Raw genomic sequence first — 17315 nt, forward strand, 5'->3', positions numbered from 1 at the left:
ATCACGAGCAGCTCTTATTTTGAAGAGGAAGAGGAAGTCTGTTTCGGTTGTAGCTGCAGCTGCCATGACAGTTTGTGTTTCAGATGCCAGGAGGAGGAACTGGCCAGTAAACAAGTGGTGTTGGATTGAACACATGCCTTTAGCGTTAGCCAAAGTTCATAATTATATTTACCATTAATGCATCTTTGACTTAAACAATGTACACACTTTGGAATTTCGTTAAACATGGTGGAACCTCTACGGCGGCAGCATTAGGTGAGTAGTTAATTCATTGTACAAAGTATCACACTGGTAAAATCATTTATACCAGCCTACCTGTTAAAACCCATTTAGGCCTGAGATCAGATTCTAAAAATGTCTTCTACATCCTAACAGTTTTCTGAAAAAGCTATGTTTCTATGTCAGTCGTTCTTCGATTTAAAAAAATAATAGCAGACCTACAAGCTCATAGTGCGCCACTCGGTGGCGCACTATGAGCTTGTAGATCTGCTATTTTTAAATAGCTAAAGTATAACATAATGCTTTCAAACACCAAAAGGGGTTCCCTTCAAAATGGGTTAATGTTTAAAAAACAGTAACAGGTAGGCTACAGTACAGTACAGTACAGTACAGTACAGTACAGTACAGTACAGTACAGTACAGTACAGTACAGTACAGTACAGTACAGTACAGTTACTGACTGTCACTGCCTGCAAGGATGTACTTTGTATCTGTGGCCGCCGTGCCATTTCTTATAAACCTTTTAGTTCAGAAGTGGGCCCTCCGTGCAGGTGTGCACTTAGCCGCAATTTGCAACTCTAGATTTTTTTATAATGGGATGAATCTAGAGTTGCAATACCCTCCATTGACTCCCCACTCATCCAATTGCGTTTGCGATCTGCTTGTCTTAAACGACGTTAAACTCACCAACATTGCAGCTGTAGTCCAAGCTTGAATTATTCTGCCGAGCTTGTTTTTCATAAAAATCCTCCGTTGACATGTTATGAGCTACTTTCTGTAAAGAAATGCTGTGCAAGTGATTCTTTTTCTAAGTGCTGGAGTTTGGAAGCGCTCGTCGTAAGTCACTGAACGTCCCTGCATGCATCTGTTTCGCATTTGCACATAATGCAGGAGGCAGCAGCGCGACCCCTTAATACAAACGAGCGCTTCCAAACTCCAACATTTCTTCTTCTTGACAGAAAGTAGCTCATAACATGTCTACGGGGGATTTTTATGAAAAACAAGCTCGGCAGATTGAAAGAGAATAATTCAAGCTTGGACTACAGCTGCAATGTTGGTGAGTTTAACGTCGTTTAAGACAAGCAGATCGCAAACGAAAAATGATGAGTGGGGAGTCAATGGAGGGTATTGCAACTCTAGATTCATCCCATTATAAAAAAATCTAGAGTTGCAAATTGCGGCTAGTGTGCACTGTACGCTACCTGTGGCGCCGTTTTTTTTACCCGCGATCCCCGTTGGGTATGTGCTGATTTCACGCAGTATGCAGCAAGCATACTACAAAGAACTACCATGTGTCGTGTTTTAGCTTGTCTGACACCTTGATCAAGTTGAGAGGGCAACTTATCCGCATTTGCAGGGATGTGTTTGTTTTAAAGCATCGCCACCGATGGGCTATTATGTCATTGTGCCGCGGGGGGGAGGGGGGGGGGGGGGGTGGAGGGTGATTCATGCGTTCACCCCCCGGCCCGGTACCGAATTGGGCCGCCACTGGTGTATCTTATTTTGTAGTATTGTTCTGTGCCTTCCTGCCTCCTCTTGTTGGTGTTTCCTGTCCTGTCTAATTACCAACCTGATTATTGTTTCCTGTCACCTGTCTTCTGTTTGCCTGTCAGCCTACCCGGTGCAGTGTTCTGTTTGCCTGTCAGCCTACCCGGTGCAGTGTTCCGTTTGCCTGTCAGCCTACCCGGTGTGTTCTGTTTGCCTGTCAGCCTACCCGGTGTCTTCTGTTTGCCTGTCAGCCTACCCTGTGTGTTCTGTTTGCCTGTCAGCCTACCCTGTGTGTTCTGTTTGCCTGTCAGCCTACCCTGTGTGTTCTGTTTGCCTGTCAGCCTACCTGGTGTGTTCTGTTTGCCTGTCAGCCTACCCTGTGTGTTCTGTTTGCCTGTCAGCCTACCCGGTGTCTTCTGTTTGCCTGTCAGCCTACCCGGTGTGTTCTGTTTGCCTGTCAGCCTACCCTGTGTTTGATTGTATTTTGAGTACACCTGTGCCCTGTTGCCCCTGCCTATTTAAGCCCTGTGTTTGCGGTGTTTTCTTGTTGGTCTGTAGACCTACGTATGTCGACTGAGTGTATTATTCAGACAGCCTTATTTCTGCCTTTGTTTTGCCCTATGTGGAAGAACCTTGGTTAGTTTAAAGCCCAGACTTTTACGGTAAACCACAACAATGCCACTCATTGAGTTGCAAGGAGTTGCATTGCTGTGGTTTACCTTAAAACCTATTTTGTTTCAAAGCGACCCTTTACGTGTGGTTTTGGCTTAATAGACAAGTTGAAGTTGATCTGCTCTGCTCTGCATCCTGTTGCCTGCTTTTGGGTCATCCTCACTCTAGACATCAAATTACTCTTCTGGGTCCCTGAGCTACAAAGTTTGGTTGTAGTTAGGTAAAGTTAGCTTAAAGGTATATTCAGTGATTTTACTTAATTCAAATATCACTTATTTTTTCATTTTTTCTGGATAATCCTCCCTACTATAGATAAATCACCCAAATCACTGAATGCTCCTTTAAGTTGTGGCAAATCTGCAAATAAAATGCTTACCACTAGCTTTATTCACAGATGTGTTCATAAAGGTGTCTACTATCACAGAAAAATGTGTTCCAACCCAACTCCCTTGGGAAACTTTGTGACAGCTGCTGAAAGTTGGGGTACCATTATCAACCAATATAAGGCAAATAATTCCAAATGTCATTATACTTTAAGTAGCATGTGACGTGTCAAACTAGGGGGTTTTCATGATGCTGAATCCATTCCAAGCATTAGTTTTGCACGAAAAACACTCCTTGGGCTAAATTCGGCCATAGCCACTTGCCCAAATGTGCCTAAATGTGCTGACCTCATCACATTTGTGATGACGGCTATGGGCATTTTTAGGCAAAGGAGTATTATCTTTTATTTTATTTTATATATATATATATATATATATATATATATTTTTTTTTACCATGTTATAAAACACGAAAAACACGTCCTTGGCACTCCAGGACACCATGAAAAAGAAGTTAAATAACTCCTTGGCGACCATTGAGTTAATGGTACCCCAACTTTCAGCAGCTGTCACAAAGTTTCCCAAGGGAGTTGGGTTGGAACACATTGTTCTGTGATAGTAGACACCTTTATGAACAGCTAGTGGTAAGCATTTTTTTTCCAGATTTGCCATAACTTAAGCTAATTCCGCCTTATTAATGTTATTGAATAGCAGAAATAAATGTACCTGTTTCTCTAATGACATATCGTTGAACAGCAGAGATAAATGTACCTGTTTCTCTAATGACATATCGTTGAACAGCAGAGATAAATGTACCTGTTTCTCTAATGACATGTCGTTGAACAGCAGAGATAAATGTACCTGTTTCTCTCTGACATGTCATTGAATAGCAGAGATAAATGTACCTGTTTCTCTCTGACATGTCATTGAATAGCAGAGATAAATGTACCTGTTTCTCTAATGACATGTCGTTGAACAGCAGAGATAAATGTACCTGTTTCTCTAATGACATGTCGTTGAATAGCAGAGATAAATGTACCTGTTTCTCTAATGACATATCGTTGAACAGCAGAGTCAGCCAGTTGAGTTTCTGGGCTCTATGCGCTTCTTTGCTGAATGAGAAAAAAACAAAACATTAGAATCTCAACTTTAGTGGTTGAACTTGAGAATGAGAGCGTAAAGATTTAAAGGTATATTCAGTGATTTGACTTAATTCAAATATCACTTATTTTTTCTTTTTTTCTGGATAATCCTCCCTACTATAGAGTGTGCTGACCATATAAGGAAATCCTCCCTGTCCCCAGTGAGCCCCTGGGGTCAAAAAACCCTAGTTTCAGTTTTGGTGGCGGGTGGCAAAACCTTCATCCAATCAGGATGAGAGGGGCCTTCCTCCAATCATGATCGAGTGGGGGCGGGCCTTGGTGCACCTGCTGTTGGCCTGTTGCACTTCCCCCCCACTGCAGAGCGTGCATGTGCACATTTTGTTACCGGGGCGGACTGGGTGGTTTTCCAAATCACCCAAATCACTGAATGCCCCTTTAATCAAATGGCAGTATTTAGAATTTCCATTCTAAAACATGGAAATACTTTACTGGTTGTGAACTTTCACACAGCCAAAACTCCTATATTATGTGTACGCACGCTGAGTTCAATTAACAGGTGACGGCAATCAACTGCAATCATCAGAACTTTCAATAAGGAATGCTGAATATAAGACATCTTATGTATCTTATCAAGTATTTCTCAAGAAGTACTTCAGATTTTACAGACTTAATTTATCTTTAAGCCATTTAGAAAAAGTTTTCTGAAAACCCCTATGTTTCTAAGTCAGTCGTTCTCAAACATTTTCATGTCAAGGACCCCCAGAAATATATGTAATTGGCCGCCAACCCCCCTCATTTGAAAATATGTTGTTCCATGGGGACCCCCCCAGAAGCAAAGATATGAGTTAATAACGTTCGCCCTGAAAGAATATATTATATTCAAAGATTTGTGCCACATTTTCACGATTTAAAAAAAAAAATAGCAGATCTACAAGCTCATAGCGCGGCACTCGGTGCCGCGCTATGAGCTTGTAGATCTGCTATTTTTCAATAGCTAAAGTAGAACATAATGCTTTAACCCATTCTGGGTGGGAACCCCTTTTTGGTGTTTTAACTAAGCATTATGTTATACTTTAGCTATTGAAAAATAGCAGATCTACAAGCTCATAGCGCGGCACCGAGTGGCGACGCTACGAGCTTGTAGATCTGCTATTTTTGAAAAATTGTGAAAATGCGGCACAAATATTTGAATATATATTCTCTCAGAAGGCCTTAATGGGTTAAACACCAAAAGGGGTTCCTATCCTGAATGGGTTCAAGTCGTACTTCTATGCTCTCCGCCTTCCTACTGTGAACAAACGCCTTCCTACTGTGAACAAACTTATATGTGACTACATTTGACTGAGGGACTGCCATTGGATTTTTTTGAATTTTTGTTTTTTCATGTCATATGAAAGCAGGGAATCATAGCTTCAAATTGACATATTGGTTGTTCAGTTTGACCAGCCAGTTTTGGAGATATGGCTTATAGAGTAATGTCTTGCAGAAAACAGCGAGTTGAGAAAACAGGCTTGAAAGGTTCACTTCTGTGGTCTCTAACATTACACCTATAGCTACATGTTTAAGCATTTATTTCAGCTCTGACACTTATTTCAGACATGCTCTAGTATGTGAAGAGTCTGCCTGTGCTATCAACTCATTTTGGGGAAAAAAAACAAAAAAAGTTTTTCTCCTCTGGTGAAAAGCTGTAATTTGCGCGATGGCAGGCTCTCAGTCAAATCTGGTCACATATGTTCTCCGCCTTCCTACTGTGAACAAACGCCTACTGTGAACAAACGCCTTCCTACTGTGAACAAACGCCTACTGTGAACAAACGCCTTCCTACTGTGAACAAACGCATGGAAATAGTTTCATTTCATTAGTGTGATGTTAGCGTAGCCTAGCGTAGCCTAGCGTAGTGTGATGTTAGCGTAGCCTTACCGCTCAGCTTCCAGCGTGTCCAGTGAACGCCGGACTCTCTCGTCCACCACCAATCTATACAACGCAGAACAACAACCCTCTCGTAATCTCATTATTATACTTTCATATAAGTTATAAGTTGTCTGCAAACCAACATCTGGCCAGTATAATTGTTTTCCATATTATTAAAGTTGTGTTGTGGTTAGCAATGATAATTAGCCATACATTAATTGTGACCAAACATTAAATAACATATTTTAACATTATTTCAAACAAAGAAAAGTTAAAGAACGAAAATTCTAAATAAGCTTACGAGTTGGGGCTGTTCTGAGTAGGGGGTCTTTCCTGCAAACACACATACACATGCATGCACACACACACGCGCACATGCACACGCACGTATGCGCACACGCATGCACACACGCACGCACACACACACACACACACACACACACACACACACACACACACACACACAAACATTAACCATTTATTTATGTCCACATGAAGGAGATGCATATACAAGGACACAAATATAGGTGCATTAGAGTTACATTTACAAAATCTGTGTTTTCATGGTACAACAGGCATGTCACTCAGTACTCTATGGGCATAAGACTCCGCCATATATGACACCACAATACTTGCCAGCCTTTTTGCCTCCTTTTTGGGCACACACACACACACATGCACGCACGCACACTAGGGCATTCACTAAAAAATCGATTTATCAATTTATCGATTTCATTAGCACAAGTCGATTCAGATTAGGAGTCGAAAGTCGAAAGTTAAAAAAAAAAAAAAAAGGTTTTCCCCATATCATATGTTTTGCTCTGTGTGCGTGTGTACAGAATTCAAACTGTAGCATTGATTATTGTGACGGACAGAAGTCATTATTTCCCTTTGCATATGCACCGGAGCGCACTCGCCTATTAGTTTGCATTGCATTCAGAACGCGCCCTTAATTAAAAACCAACTGCAGCTGTGGCTCTCAGCGCGCGGTGTCCCACTATTGACTGGCTGAATTTGAAGTTTGAACTGCGCTGTGTCAGAGAAGTAACAGATAGAAGCGCGGAAACTTTATCCCCAAACTTTATCCAACGATATCCCCCCCCCCCCCACCTCCGTGCTGGAAATGAAACGTCTGGGTTCCCGAGGCTACATCCGTGCTGACGCAATGACTGTCCTGTTTAGCTTTACGCACGGGGCACATCATATGAACCTCTCCGTCTCCGGTCAGTGCGGGTTGTTGTTTATTTGCATGGCTCAGAAAATAAGAAACTAACATGATAACGTTATCGAGTTGGAGGAGGAGGAGGAGGAGGAGGAGGAGGAGGAGGAGGAGGAGGAGGAGGAGGAGGAGGAGGAGGAGGAGGAGGAGGAGGAGGAGGAGTAGGTTCACGTGGAAGGTAATGCAGATTGTATTCCGATGTGCCGAACTGCTGCTGGCTGCTGTGATGATAATATATAGCTGTACTGCCACTAGTGTTAATGTTGTATTTTGTATTGTGTTCTCGGGCCGCTGTGCTGCTGCTGCGCTGCTGCTGGCGCTGTGTGCCAATGATGCCCCCTCTCCTGTTGTGTTCTCAGGCCGCTGTGCTGCTGCTGGTGCTGTGTGCCAATGATGCCCCCTCTCCTGTTGTGTTCTCTTTTCTGGTCTGTTGTACCAGTGTGCGACGCACACACTGTTTAGTATTTACTATTATAGTTTTATGTTTTGATAATCAGCGCTTTTTTCCATATAGGCTATAGATGATACATACACTGTGCCATATTGGAGAGGCCATTGTGTGCGCAGTGCTTTGTTTGACATGCTCCGTATTTGAGCGCGCGCACCTCCACCCGCCCCTGTTAACCCCCCCCCCCCATCCCGTCATACAAAACGATAAATCGACTCAACTTCGACTTTACTGTCTGACAAGTCGACTTGGAAAAATCTCAAGTCGTTAATGTCCTAATGTCGCACACACACACACACACACACACACAAATACACACACACGCACACACGCACAGACGCACACACACACACACACACACACACACACACACACACACACACACACACACACACACACAGCATTGAGATGTACACAATACCTGTGGCGGCTGTTCATCAGAGGGGCCGACGGGGGGCTTGGAGGGTTTGGCGTCAGGGTTGCTGAGGTCAGCGAAGGGGTTGATGGTCTGCCACGACTGGAGGTACTTGGACATCCTCACGGACGCCCGCTGTCTGCGCTCGCTGGGCGTCAACGTGTTGGCCTGGAAACCACATCACAGAGATCACTTTGCATATATGGATAGAAAGACCTTTATCCCATTTTGGGTGGGAACCCCTTTTGGCTTTTGGTGTTTTAAACATTATGTTATCATTTAGCTATTGAAAAATAGCAGATCTACAAGCTCATAGCGCGCCACCGAGTGGCGCGCTATGAGCTTGTAGATCTGCTATTTTTTGAAAAATGGTGAAAATGTGGTGCAAATCTTTGAATATATATATATATATATTATTTCAGAGTGAACGTTTTTAATTCAAAATTTTGCTTCTGGGGATCCCTGCAACAACATATTTCCAGATGGGGGTCGGCGGCCAGTTACATATAATATTTGGGGTCCTTGACATGAAATATTTTGAAAACCACTGACATAGAAACATGAGGTTTTTCAGAAAACTGTCAGGATTTAGAAGACATTTGTAGAATCGTCTACAGGGCAGGTCTAAATGGGTTAACACCTACTGTACCTCTATGGGTGTACTGGTAAGACTTTACCACAAACTAGGAAGGGTATGGCCTGGTCAGACTGGTCACAAACTAGGAAGGGTAAGGCCTGGTCAGCCTGGTCACAAACTAGGAAGGGTATGGCCTGGTCAGCCTGGTCACAAACTAGGAAGGGTAAGGCCTGGTCAGCCTGGTCACAAACTAGGAAGGGTAAGGCCTGGTCAGACTAGGAAGGGTATGGCCTGGTCAGCCTGGACACAAACTAGGAAGGGTATGGCCTGGTCAGCCTGGTCACAAACTAGGAAGGGTAAGGCCTGGTCAGCCTGGTCACAAACTAGGAAGGGTAAGGCCTGGTCAGACTAGGAAGGGTATGGCCTGGTCAGCCTGGACACAAACTAGGAAGGGTATGGCCTGGTCAGCCTGGTCACAAACTAGGAAGGGTATGGCCTGGTCAGCCTGGTCACAAACTAGGAAGGGTATGGCCTGGTCAGCCTGGTCACAAACTAGGAAGGGTATGGCCTGGTCAGCCTGGTCACAAACTAGGAAGGGTAAGGCCTGGTCAGCCTGGTCACAAACTAGGAAGGGTAAGGCCTGGTCAGACTAGGAAGGGTATGGCCTGGTCAGCCTGGACACAAACTAGGAAGGGTATGGCCTGGTCAGCCTGGTCACAAACTAGGAAGGGTAAGGCCTGGTCAGCCTGGTCACAAACTAGGAAGGGTAAGGCCTGGTCAGACTAGGAAGGGTATGGCCTGGTCAGCCTGGACACAAACTAGGAAGGGTATGGCCTGGTCAGCCTGGTCACAAACTAGGAAGGGTATGGCCTGGTCAGCCTGGTCACAAACTAGGAAGGGTATGGCCTGGTCAGCCTGGTCACAAACTAGGAAGGGTATGGCCTGGTCAGCCTGGTCACAAACTAGGAAGGGTATGGCCTGGTCAGACTAGGAAGGGTATGGCCTGGTCAGCCTGGACACAAACTAGGAAGGGTATGGCCTGGTCAGACTAGGAAGGGTATGGCCTGGTCAGCCTGGACACAAACTAGGAAGGGTATGGCCTGGTCAGCCTGGTCACAAACTAGGAAGGGTAAGGCCTGGTCAGCCTGGTCACAAACTAGGAAGGGTAAGGCCTGGTCAGCCTGGTCACAAACTAGGAAGGGTATGGCCTGGTCAGCCTGGTCACAAACTAGGAAGGGTATGGCCTGGTCAGCCTGGTCACAAACTAGGAAGGGTATGGCCTGGTCAGCCTGGTCACAAACTAGGAAGGGTATGGCCTGGTCAGCCTGGTCACAAACTAGGAAGGGTATGGCCTGGTCAGCCTGGTCACAAACTAGGAAGGGTATGGCCTGGTCAGCCTGGTCACAAACTAGGAAGGGTATGGCCTGGTCACAAACTAGGAAGGGTAAGGCCTGGTCAGCCTGCAATGATCACGCATAAGATCTGGTCATCAAACTAGGAAGGGTATGGCCTGGTCAGCCTGCAATGATCACGCATAAGATCTGGTCACCCCAGCTTTAGTAAGAGGTTCAAAGTAAAAAATATTTAGGACGACCGTCGAGACGATTCTGGAAGGCACTTATACACCCGCCTTCTAATGAGAGCGCAAAATCTGTCTTGGAAGAGCCACCCATCGACTTCTCTAATATACGGCAACCTTCCCCGTGTTTCTTCACTAGTCTGATCCAGAAGAACACAGTTTTCCGGCCACTGCTACAGAGCTGACAATGAGGTTATACTGTATCTTCCCTTCTTCTCTGGAGTCCTGCCTCAGGGCGGACCAGAGGTAGAAAACTGTCGTTCCCTGATGTCATCGCTAGGGACACATGCATCAGTAAGCAGGAACTGGGGATGGCAATGAAGGACCGGAAAGTCTGGCATGGGCGGCATTGTGAAATCCATGATCTCGACCGCGGTCCAAAAATGATGACGATGAAGACTCCTTAACTTATTTTGGGCGAGAACCCCTTTTGGTGTTAGCATTATGTTATGCTTTAGCTATTGGAAAATAGCAGATCTACAAGCTCATAGCGGTGGCGCGCTATGAGCTTGTAGGTCTGCTATTTTTGAAAAATGACTGACGACTGACATAGAAACATAGCTTTTTCAGAAAACTGTCAGGATGTAGAAGACATTTTTAGAATCTGATCTCAGGTCAACACTAGAGACTGACATTTTGTCGGGACTCCCGCGGGTCACGGGATTCCCGCAGGATTCACGCGGGATGGGATTAATATTTGTATTAATCCCGTGATCGGGACGGGACGGGAATGTAAATCAACAGGAGCGTGCAGGATCGTGAATGACATTTTCAACTGGTCGCGCTGCCAACCAAAAGAACAGAAGCGCCCATCTTTGTTGTAGTCATCTTTCAGTGAGCCAACACTCTTTTGACTTGCTGACGCAAGTCAAAAGAACTACATACCCCATCAGTGCTAATGCTTCCAGGCTCCGCTGAGTCCGCTCCAACCGGGAGAGGATGAAAACTTCCTTCATGCAATCCAGTGGACGTTTCATTTAATATGAAGACATCGCAGTGCGGCCTTGCATGATTCTGCATCGCGCCGGTGATGTGATATAATCGATTATTTATAGCCAGATCATCCTGATGCATTTGTTTCCCCTGGCAGTGGCAACTTGCAATTGTGATGCTACGTTAGCTACATGCTAACGCTGTTACTGTTGGCACTTGCTTGGCTCCCTGAACAGCTGTCTTAGGCTGAGCGAATGTTCAATACATCGTCTCCCTTCTTTCTCACAAACGAGTCCCATACACCAGTGGTTCCCAAACATTTTCATGTTAAGGACCCCTAAATCAACATTTATTAGCCCGCGGACCCCCATTTGAAAATATGCCAGGGACCCCCATAAGAGAAGATCTGTATTACGTTTATTACTGTGTGTAAAAAATATTTATATATGTTTTTATTGGCTATTATATATCTCAAAAATTGACAAAGCACTTGTCAACAGTCAGAACTGTTCTTGGTTTTGTTTTAATATTGATATGAATAGGATATACTGTATTTGGTAGTCAAAGTTAAATCCACCATTGCCCACTTTATTTTATTTTTTTGTATTGGTAGGCTATCTGTCTTGAGAAGCAGGAAGCGATAGATAGATACCGGTAGATAGATAGATGGATAGATATAGAATAACTTTTCCTAGAAAAAAAAAAAAACAGGAGCGGGATGGGAGCGGGAGTAATTTCGAGTGGGAGCGGGATGGGATCAGGAGTCATTCTACAGGAGTGGGACAGGATGGGATTTTGTTTTTTACTCTGGCCCAGGATTGGGACAGGACAGGATTTTTTCTGCAGGAGTGGGATGGGACAGGAGTGAAAATCCACTCCCGTGTCAGTCTCTAGTCAACACCTACCTCTATGGGTGTACTGGTAAGACTCTTCCTCTTGTGGGGGTCTATCACCAGATAGGTTTTTCTGCCCTTTAGAAGAGCGTCCCGGCTGCCCCCGTCTCCGTCCTCCACTTGGTACGCTCCGTTCAAGTGCTTCAGCGTGTCCTCTGTGATGTGGACCCGTCTGGGAGGAAGAGACCATTATTGTCATACATTGGGGGTGGATCGTCCATAGATGGATCGTTATATAGATGGATCGTCCTCGGTAACAGTTTTTCTATTGACTTGTACTTTCGTTTGAAATGTACCCATTCTGCATACTGTGAAATAAAAATGTCAATCAATCAATCAATACGTTTACAAGTCAATTCAGAATGGTAGCAGAAAAGCCATTTAACGAGAGCCCAGATTTAAAATAACAGTATCATTATTATTAAACGTGGTCCTTCTGGGTTGACATGTACAGTAACACAGGCTTACAGTAAGTGGCTCAACAGGTTTCAGTTGTTACTCATAACCAGCTGCTTGGAAGCACGCAGAGCCACAGAGTTACGACAACTCCGTTCACTTCATGGGGCTTCAGTCCAATTAACGGCGGCCCTTCTACATAGACTCCTATTGGTCACTTCATGGGGCTTCAGTCCAACGGCGGCTCTTCTACATAGACTCCTATTGGTCACTTCATGGGGCTTCAGTCCAACGGCGGCTCTTCTACATAGACTTCTATTGGTCACTTCATGGGGCTTCAGTCCAATTAACGGCGGCTCTTCTACATAGACTCCTATTGGTCACTTCATGGGGCTTCAGTCCAACGGCGGCTCTTCTACATAGACTCCTATTGGTCACTTCATGGGGCTTCAGTCCAATTAACGGCGGCTCTTCTACATAGACTTCTATTGGTCACTTCATGGGGCTTCAGTCCAATTAACGGCGGCTCTTCTACATAGACTCCTATTGGTCACTTCATGGGGCTTCAGTCCAACGGCGGCTCTTCTACATAGACTCCTATTGGTCACTTCATGGGGCTTCAGTCCAATTAACGGCGGCTCTTCTACATAGACTTCTATTGGTCACTTCATGGGGCTTCAGTCCAATTAACGGCGGCTCTTCTACATAGACTCCTATTGGTCACTTCATGGGGCTTCAGTCCAACGGCGGCTCTTCTACATAGACTCCTATTGGTCACTTCATGGGGCTTCAGTCCAACGGCGGCTCTTCTACATAGACTTCTATTGGTCACTTCATGGGGCTTCAGTCCAATTAACGGCGGCTCTTCTACATAGACTCCTATTGGTCACTTCATGGGGCTTCAGTCCAACGGCGGCTCTTCTACATAGACTCCTATTGGTCACTTCATGGGGCTTCAGTCCAACGGCGGCTCTTCTACATAGACTTCTATTGGTCACTTCATGGGGCTTCAGTCCAACGGCGGCTCTTCTACATAGACTCCTATTGGTCACTTCATGGGGCTTCAGTCCAATTAACGGCGGCTCTTCTACATAGACTTCTATTGGTCACTTCATGGGGCTTCAGTCCAATTAACGGCGGCTCTTCTACATAGACTCCTATTGGTCACTTCATGGGGCTTCAGTCCAACGGCGGCTCTTCTACATAGACTTCTATTGGTCACTTCATGGGGCTTCAGTCCAACGGCGGCTCTTCTACATAGACTCCTATTGGTCACTTCATGGGGCTTCAGTCCAATTAACGGCGGCTCTTCTACATAGACTTCTATTGGTCACTTCATGGGGCTTCAGTCCAACGGCGGCTCTTCTACATAGACTCCTATTGGTCACTTCATGGGGCTTCAGTCCAACGGCGGCTCTTCTACATAGACTCCTATTGGTCACTTCATGGGGCTTCAGTCCAATGAATGGCGGCTCTTCTACATAGACTCCTATTGGTCACTTCATGGGGCCTCAGTCCAACGGCGGCTCTTCTACATAGACTTCTATTGGTCACTTCATAGGGGCTTCAGTCCAACGGCGGCCCTTCTACATAGACTTCTATTGGTCACTTCATGGGGCTTCAGTCCAACGGCGGCTCTTCTACATAGACTCCTATTGGTCACTTCATGGGGCTTCAGTCCAACGGCGGCTCTTCTACATAGACTCCTATTGGTCACTTCATGGGGCTTCAGTCCAACGGCGGCTCTTCTACATAGACTTCTATTGGTCACTTCATGGGGCTTCAGTCCAACGGCGGCTCTTCTACATAGACTTCTATTGGTCACTTCATGGGGCTTCAGTCCAACGGCGGCTCTTCTACATAGACTTCTATTGGTCACTTCATGGGGCTTCAGTCCAACGGCGGCTCTTCTACATAGACTTCTATTGGTCACTTCATGGGGCTTCAGTCCAACGGCGGCTCTTCTACATAGACTTCTATTGGTCACTTCATGGGGCTTCAGTCCAATGAATGGCGGCTCTTCTACATAGACTTCTATTGGTCACTTCATGGGGCTTCAGTCCAACGGCGGCTCTTCTACATAGACTCCTATTGGTCACTTCATGGGGCTTCAGTCCAACGGCGGCTCTTCTACATAGACTCCTATTGGTCACTTCATGGGGCTTCAGTCCAATGAATGGCGGCTCTTCTACATAGACTTCTATTGGTCACTTCATGGGGCTTCAGTCCAACGGCGGCTCTTCTACATAGACTCCTATTGGTCACTTCATGGGGCTTCAGTCCAACGGCGGCTCTTCTACATAGACTCCTATTGGTCACTTCATGGGGCTTCAGTCCAACGGCGGCTCTTCTACATAGACTTCTATTGGTCACTTCATGGGGCTTCAGTCCAACGGCGGCTCTTCTACATAGACTCCTATTGGTCACTTCATGGGGCTTCAGTCCAACAGTGGCTCTTCTACATAGACTTCTATTGGTCACTTCATGGGGCTTCAGTCCAACGGCGGCTCTTCTACATAGACTCCTATTGGTCACTTCACGGGGCTTCAGTCCAATTAATGGCGGCCCTTCTACATAGACTCCTATTGGTCACTTCATGGGGCTTCACTCCAATTAATGGAGGCTCTTCTACATAGACTTCTATTGGTCACTTCATGGGGCTTCACTCCAATTAATGGCGGCCCTTCTACATAGTCTTCTATTGGTGAAGAGTGACAAGTCCTGGACCGGAAGTAGGCAGAATGCACTGGACTCAGGGCAACAGCCCAGCTTTAATGAACTTGACCTAAATCCATTTATTTTAGATAGTCTTTTAGTAACAGTACGACATAATCATTACAGAGACTTTAGTTGTCACTGTACAATACTTTAAAACAGTTGCACACATGCCTAAAATAGGCAAAATAGCTCTTATTTGCGACGCCCTCGTTGAAAACAATGTATTTCAAACTCCAGCTTGTCACTTTCCAGGGCTGCATGAACTTCGAGCGCTCTTGTTTTCTGCCCCCCTCAATGACTCGTAACTCTGTCTAAAGGTCCCTGCACACCGAGCACGTTTTAACTCTGTCTAAAGGTCCCTGCACACCGAGCACGTTTTAACTCTGTCTGAAGGTCCCTGCACACCGAGCACGTTTTAACTCTGTCTAAAGGTCCCTGCACACCGAGCACGTTTTAACTCTGTCTAAAGGTCCCTGCACACCGAGCACGTTTTAACTCTGTCTGAAGGTCCCTGCACACCGAGCACGTTTTAACTCTGTCTGAAGGTCCCTGCACACCGAGCACGTTTTAACTCTGTCTGAAGGTCCCTGCACACCGAGCACGTTTTAACTCTGTCTAAAGGTCCCTGCACACCGAGCACGTTTTAACTCTGTCTAAAGGTCCCTGCACACCGAGCACGTTTTAACTCTGTCTAAAGGTCCCTGCACACCGAGCACGTTTTAACTCTGTCTAAAGGTCCCTGCACACCGAGCACGTTTTAACTCTGTCTAAAGGTCCCTGCACACCGAGCACGTTTTAACTCTGTCTAAAGGTCCCTGCACACCGAGCACGTTTTAACTCTGTCTAAAGGTCCCTGCACACCGAGCACGTTTTAACTCTGTCTAAAGGTCCCTGCACACGAGCACGTTTTAACTCTGTCTAAAGGTCCCTGCACACCGAGCACGTTTTAACTCTGTCTAAAGGTCCCTGCACACCGAGCACGTTTTAACTCTGTCTAAAGGTCCCTGCACACCGAGCACGTTTTAACTCTGTCTAAAGGTCCCTGCACACCGAGCACGTTTTAACTCTGTCTGAAGGTCCCTGCACACCGAGCACGTTTTAACTCTGTCTAAAGGTCCCTGCACACCGAGCACGTTTTAACTCTGTCTAAAGGTCCCTGCACACCGAGCACGTTTTAACTCTGTCTGAAGGTCCCTGCACACCGAGCACGTTTTAACTCTGTCTAAAGGTCCCTGCACACCGAGCACGTTTTAACTCTGTCTAAAGGTCCCTGCACACCGAGCACGTTTTAACTCTGTCTGAAGGTCCCTGCATACCGAGCACGTTTTAACTCTGTCTGAAGGTCCCTGCACACCGAGCACGTTTTAACTCTGTCTAAAGGTCCCTGCACACCGAGCACGTTTTAACTCTGTCTAAAGGTCCCTGCACACCGAGCACGTTTTAACTCTGTCTGAAGGTCCCTGCATACCGAGCACGTTTTAACTCTGTCTGAAGGTCCCTGCACACCGAGCACGTTTTAACTCTGTCTAAAGGTCCCTGCACACCGAGCACGTTTTAACTCTGTCTAAAGGTCCCTGCATACCGAGCACGTTTTAACGATTTAGGATTTTTTTCGGTTTTCCGAAAAACGCCTCTGGGAAACACTTACCCCGGAAGTCCTCCAGACTCCATGTGATTGGCCAGCGTGACGTCATGTGACCACACGTCGTACTGCCACTTCTGCAGGCCGATGACGCCACAGAGCACGTTGCCCGTGTGCACGCCCACACGCATGCTGATCTCCACGCCCGTCGCCTCGCGCAGCTTGCTGCACGGTGGGAGACACAGACACAGGGTGACCACCAGAGGGCAGTGTTGATTCCATTCCACTAAAACTACGATGAAAAATGTTCGTCGACTACCTTTTTTCCACTGAGGAAAACTAAATAGAAACTAAATAAAAACTCAGCCATGACGACTAAAACTAAGACTAAATATACTGATGATGTTGTCAACAAATAAAAACTAGACTAAATTGTTAGGAAGGGACTAGTGGACAAGAGATCCAGTATAAGTCATTTTACACTTGGTTGCATGCTGAAAATAGCAGATCTACAAGCTTGTAGATCCGCTATTTTCAGCAAATGCAAAAACAGTCATTATGACGGCATCAAGGTCCGCCAAAATACGGATTGGATGGACGGACGGACGGACGGACGGTGAGACACTGACTTGATGGCCGTGCACATGTCCAGGCCCATCTGGACACAGTTGCTGGCGTGGTTGGGGTGCGGGTCGGGCAGGCCGGACACGCAGTAGTAGCAGTCCCCCAGGATCTTAATACGAAGACACTCATTGGTCTGCAGCATGGGGGGGGGGGGGGGGGGAGGAGAGAAAGGGACAATGTGAGAGAGAGAGAGAGAGAGAGAGGGGGAGAGGGGG

The 17315-nt window shown here is 46.0% G+C and overlaps 1 protein-coding gene across 1 annotated transcript in view; it reads right to left on the bottom strand.

Annotated features, from left to right (window-relative positions):
* Window positions 1–17315, bottom strand: part of LOC306913812 (adenylate cyclase type 2) — a gene marked incomplete at both ends in the record, with an annotated part of 44341 nt that overhangs the window by 25447 nt on the left and 1579 nt on the right. Inside the window, 7 exons of the mRNA XM_079490625.1 lie at window positions 3742–3814; window positions 5726–5779; window positions 6018–6049; window positions 7805–7966; window positions 11793–11952; window positions 16543–16701; window positions 17106–17233. Coding sequence (XP_079346751.1) covers window positions 3742–3814; window positions 5726–5779; window positions 6018–6049; window positions 7805–7966; window positions 11793–11952; window positions 16543–16701; window positions 17106–17233 — 768 coding nt within the window. The remainder of the gene's footprint in view (window positions 1–3741; window positions 3815–5725; window positions 5780–6017; window positions 6050–7804; window positions 7967–11792; window positions 11953–16542; window positions 16702–17105; window positions 17234–17315) is intronic.

This window comes from Electrona antarctica (genome assembly GCF_951216825.1).
Source record: "Electrona antarctica genome assembly, chromosome: 21".
In the NCBI taxonomy this organism is placed as follows: domain Eukaryota; kingdom Metazoa; phylum Chordata; class Actinopteri; order Myctophiformes; family Myctophidae; genus Electrona; species Electrona antarctica.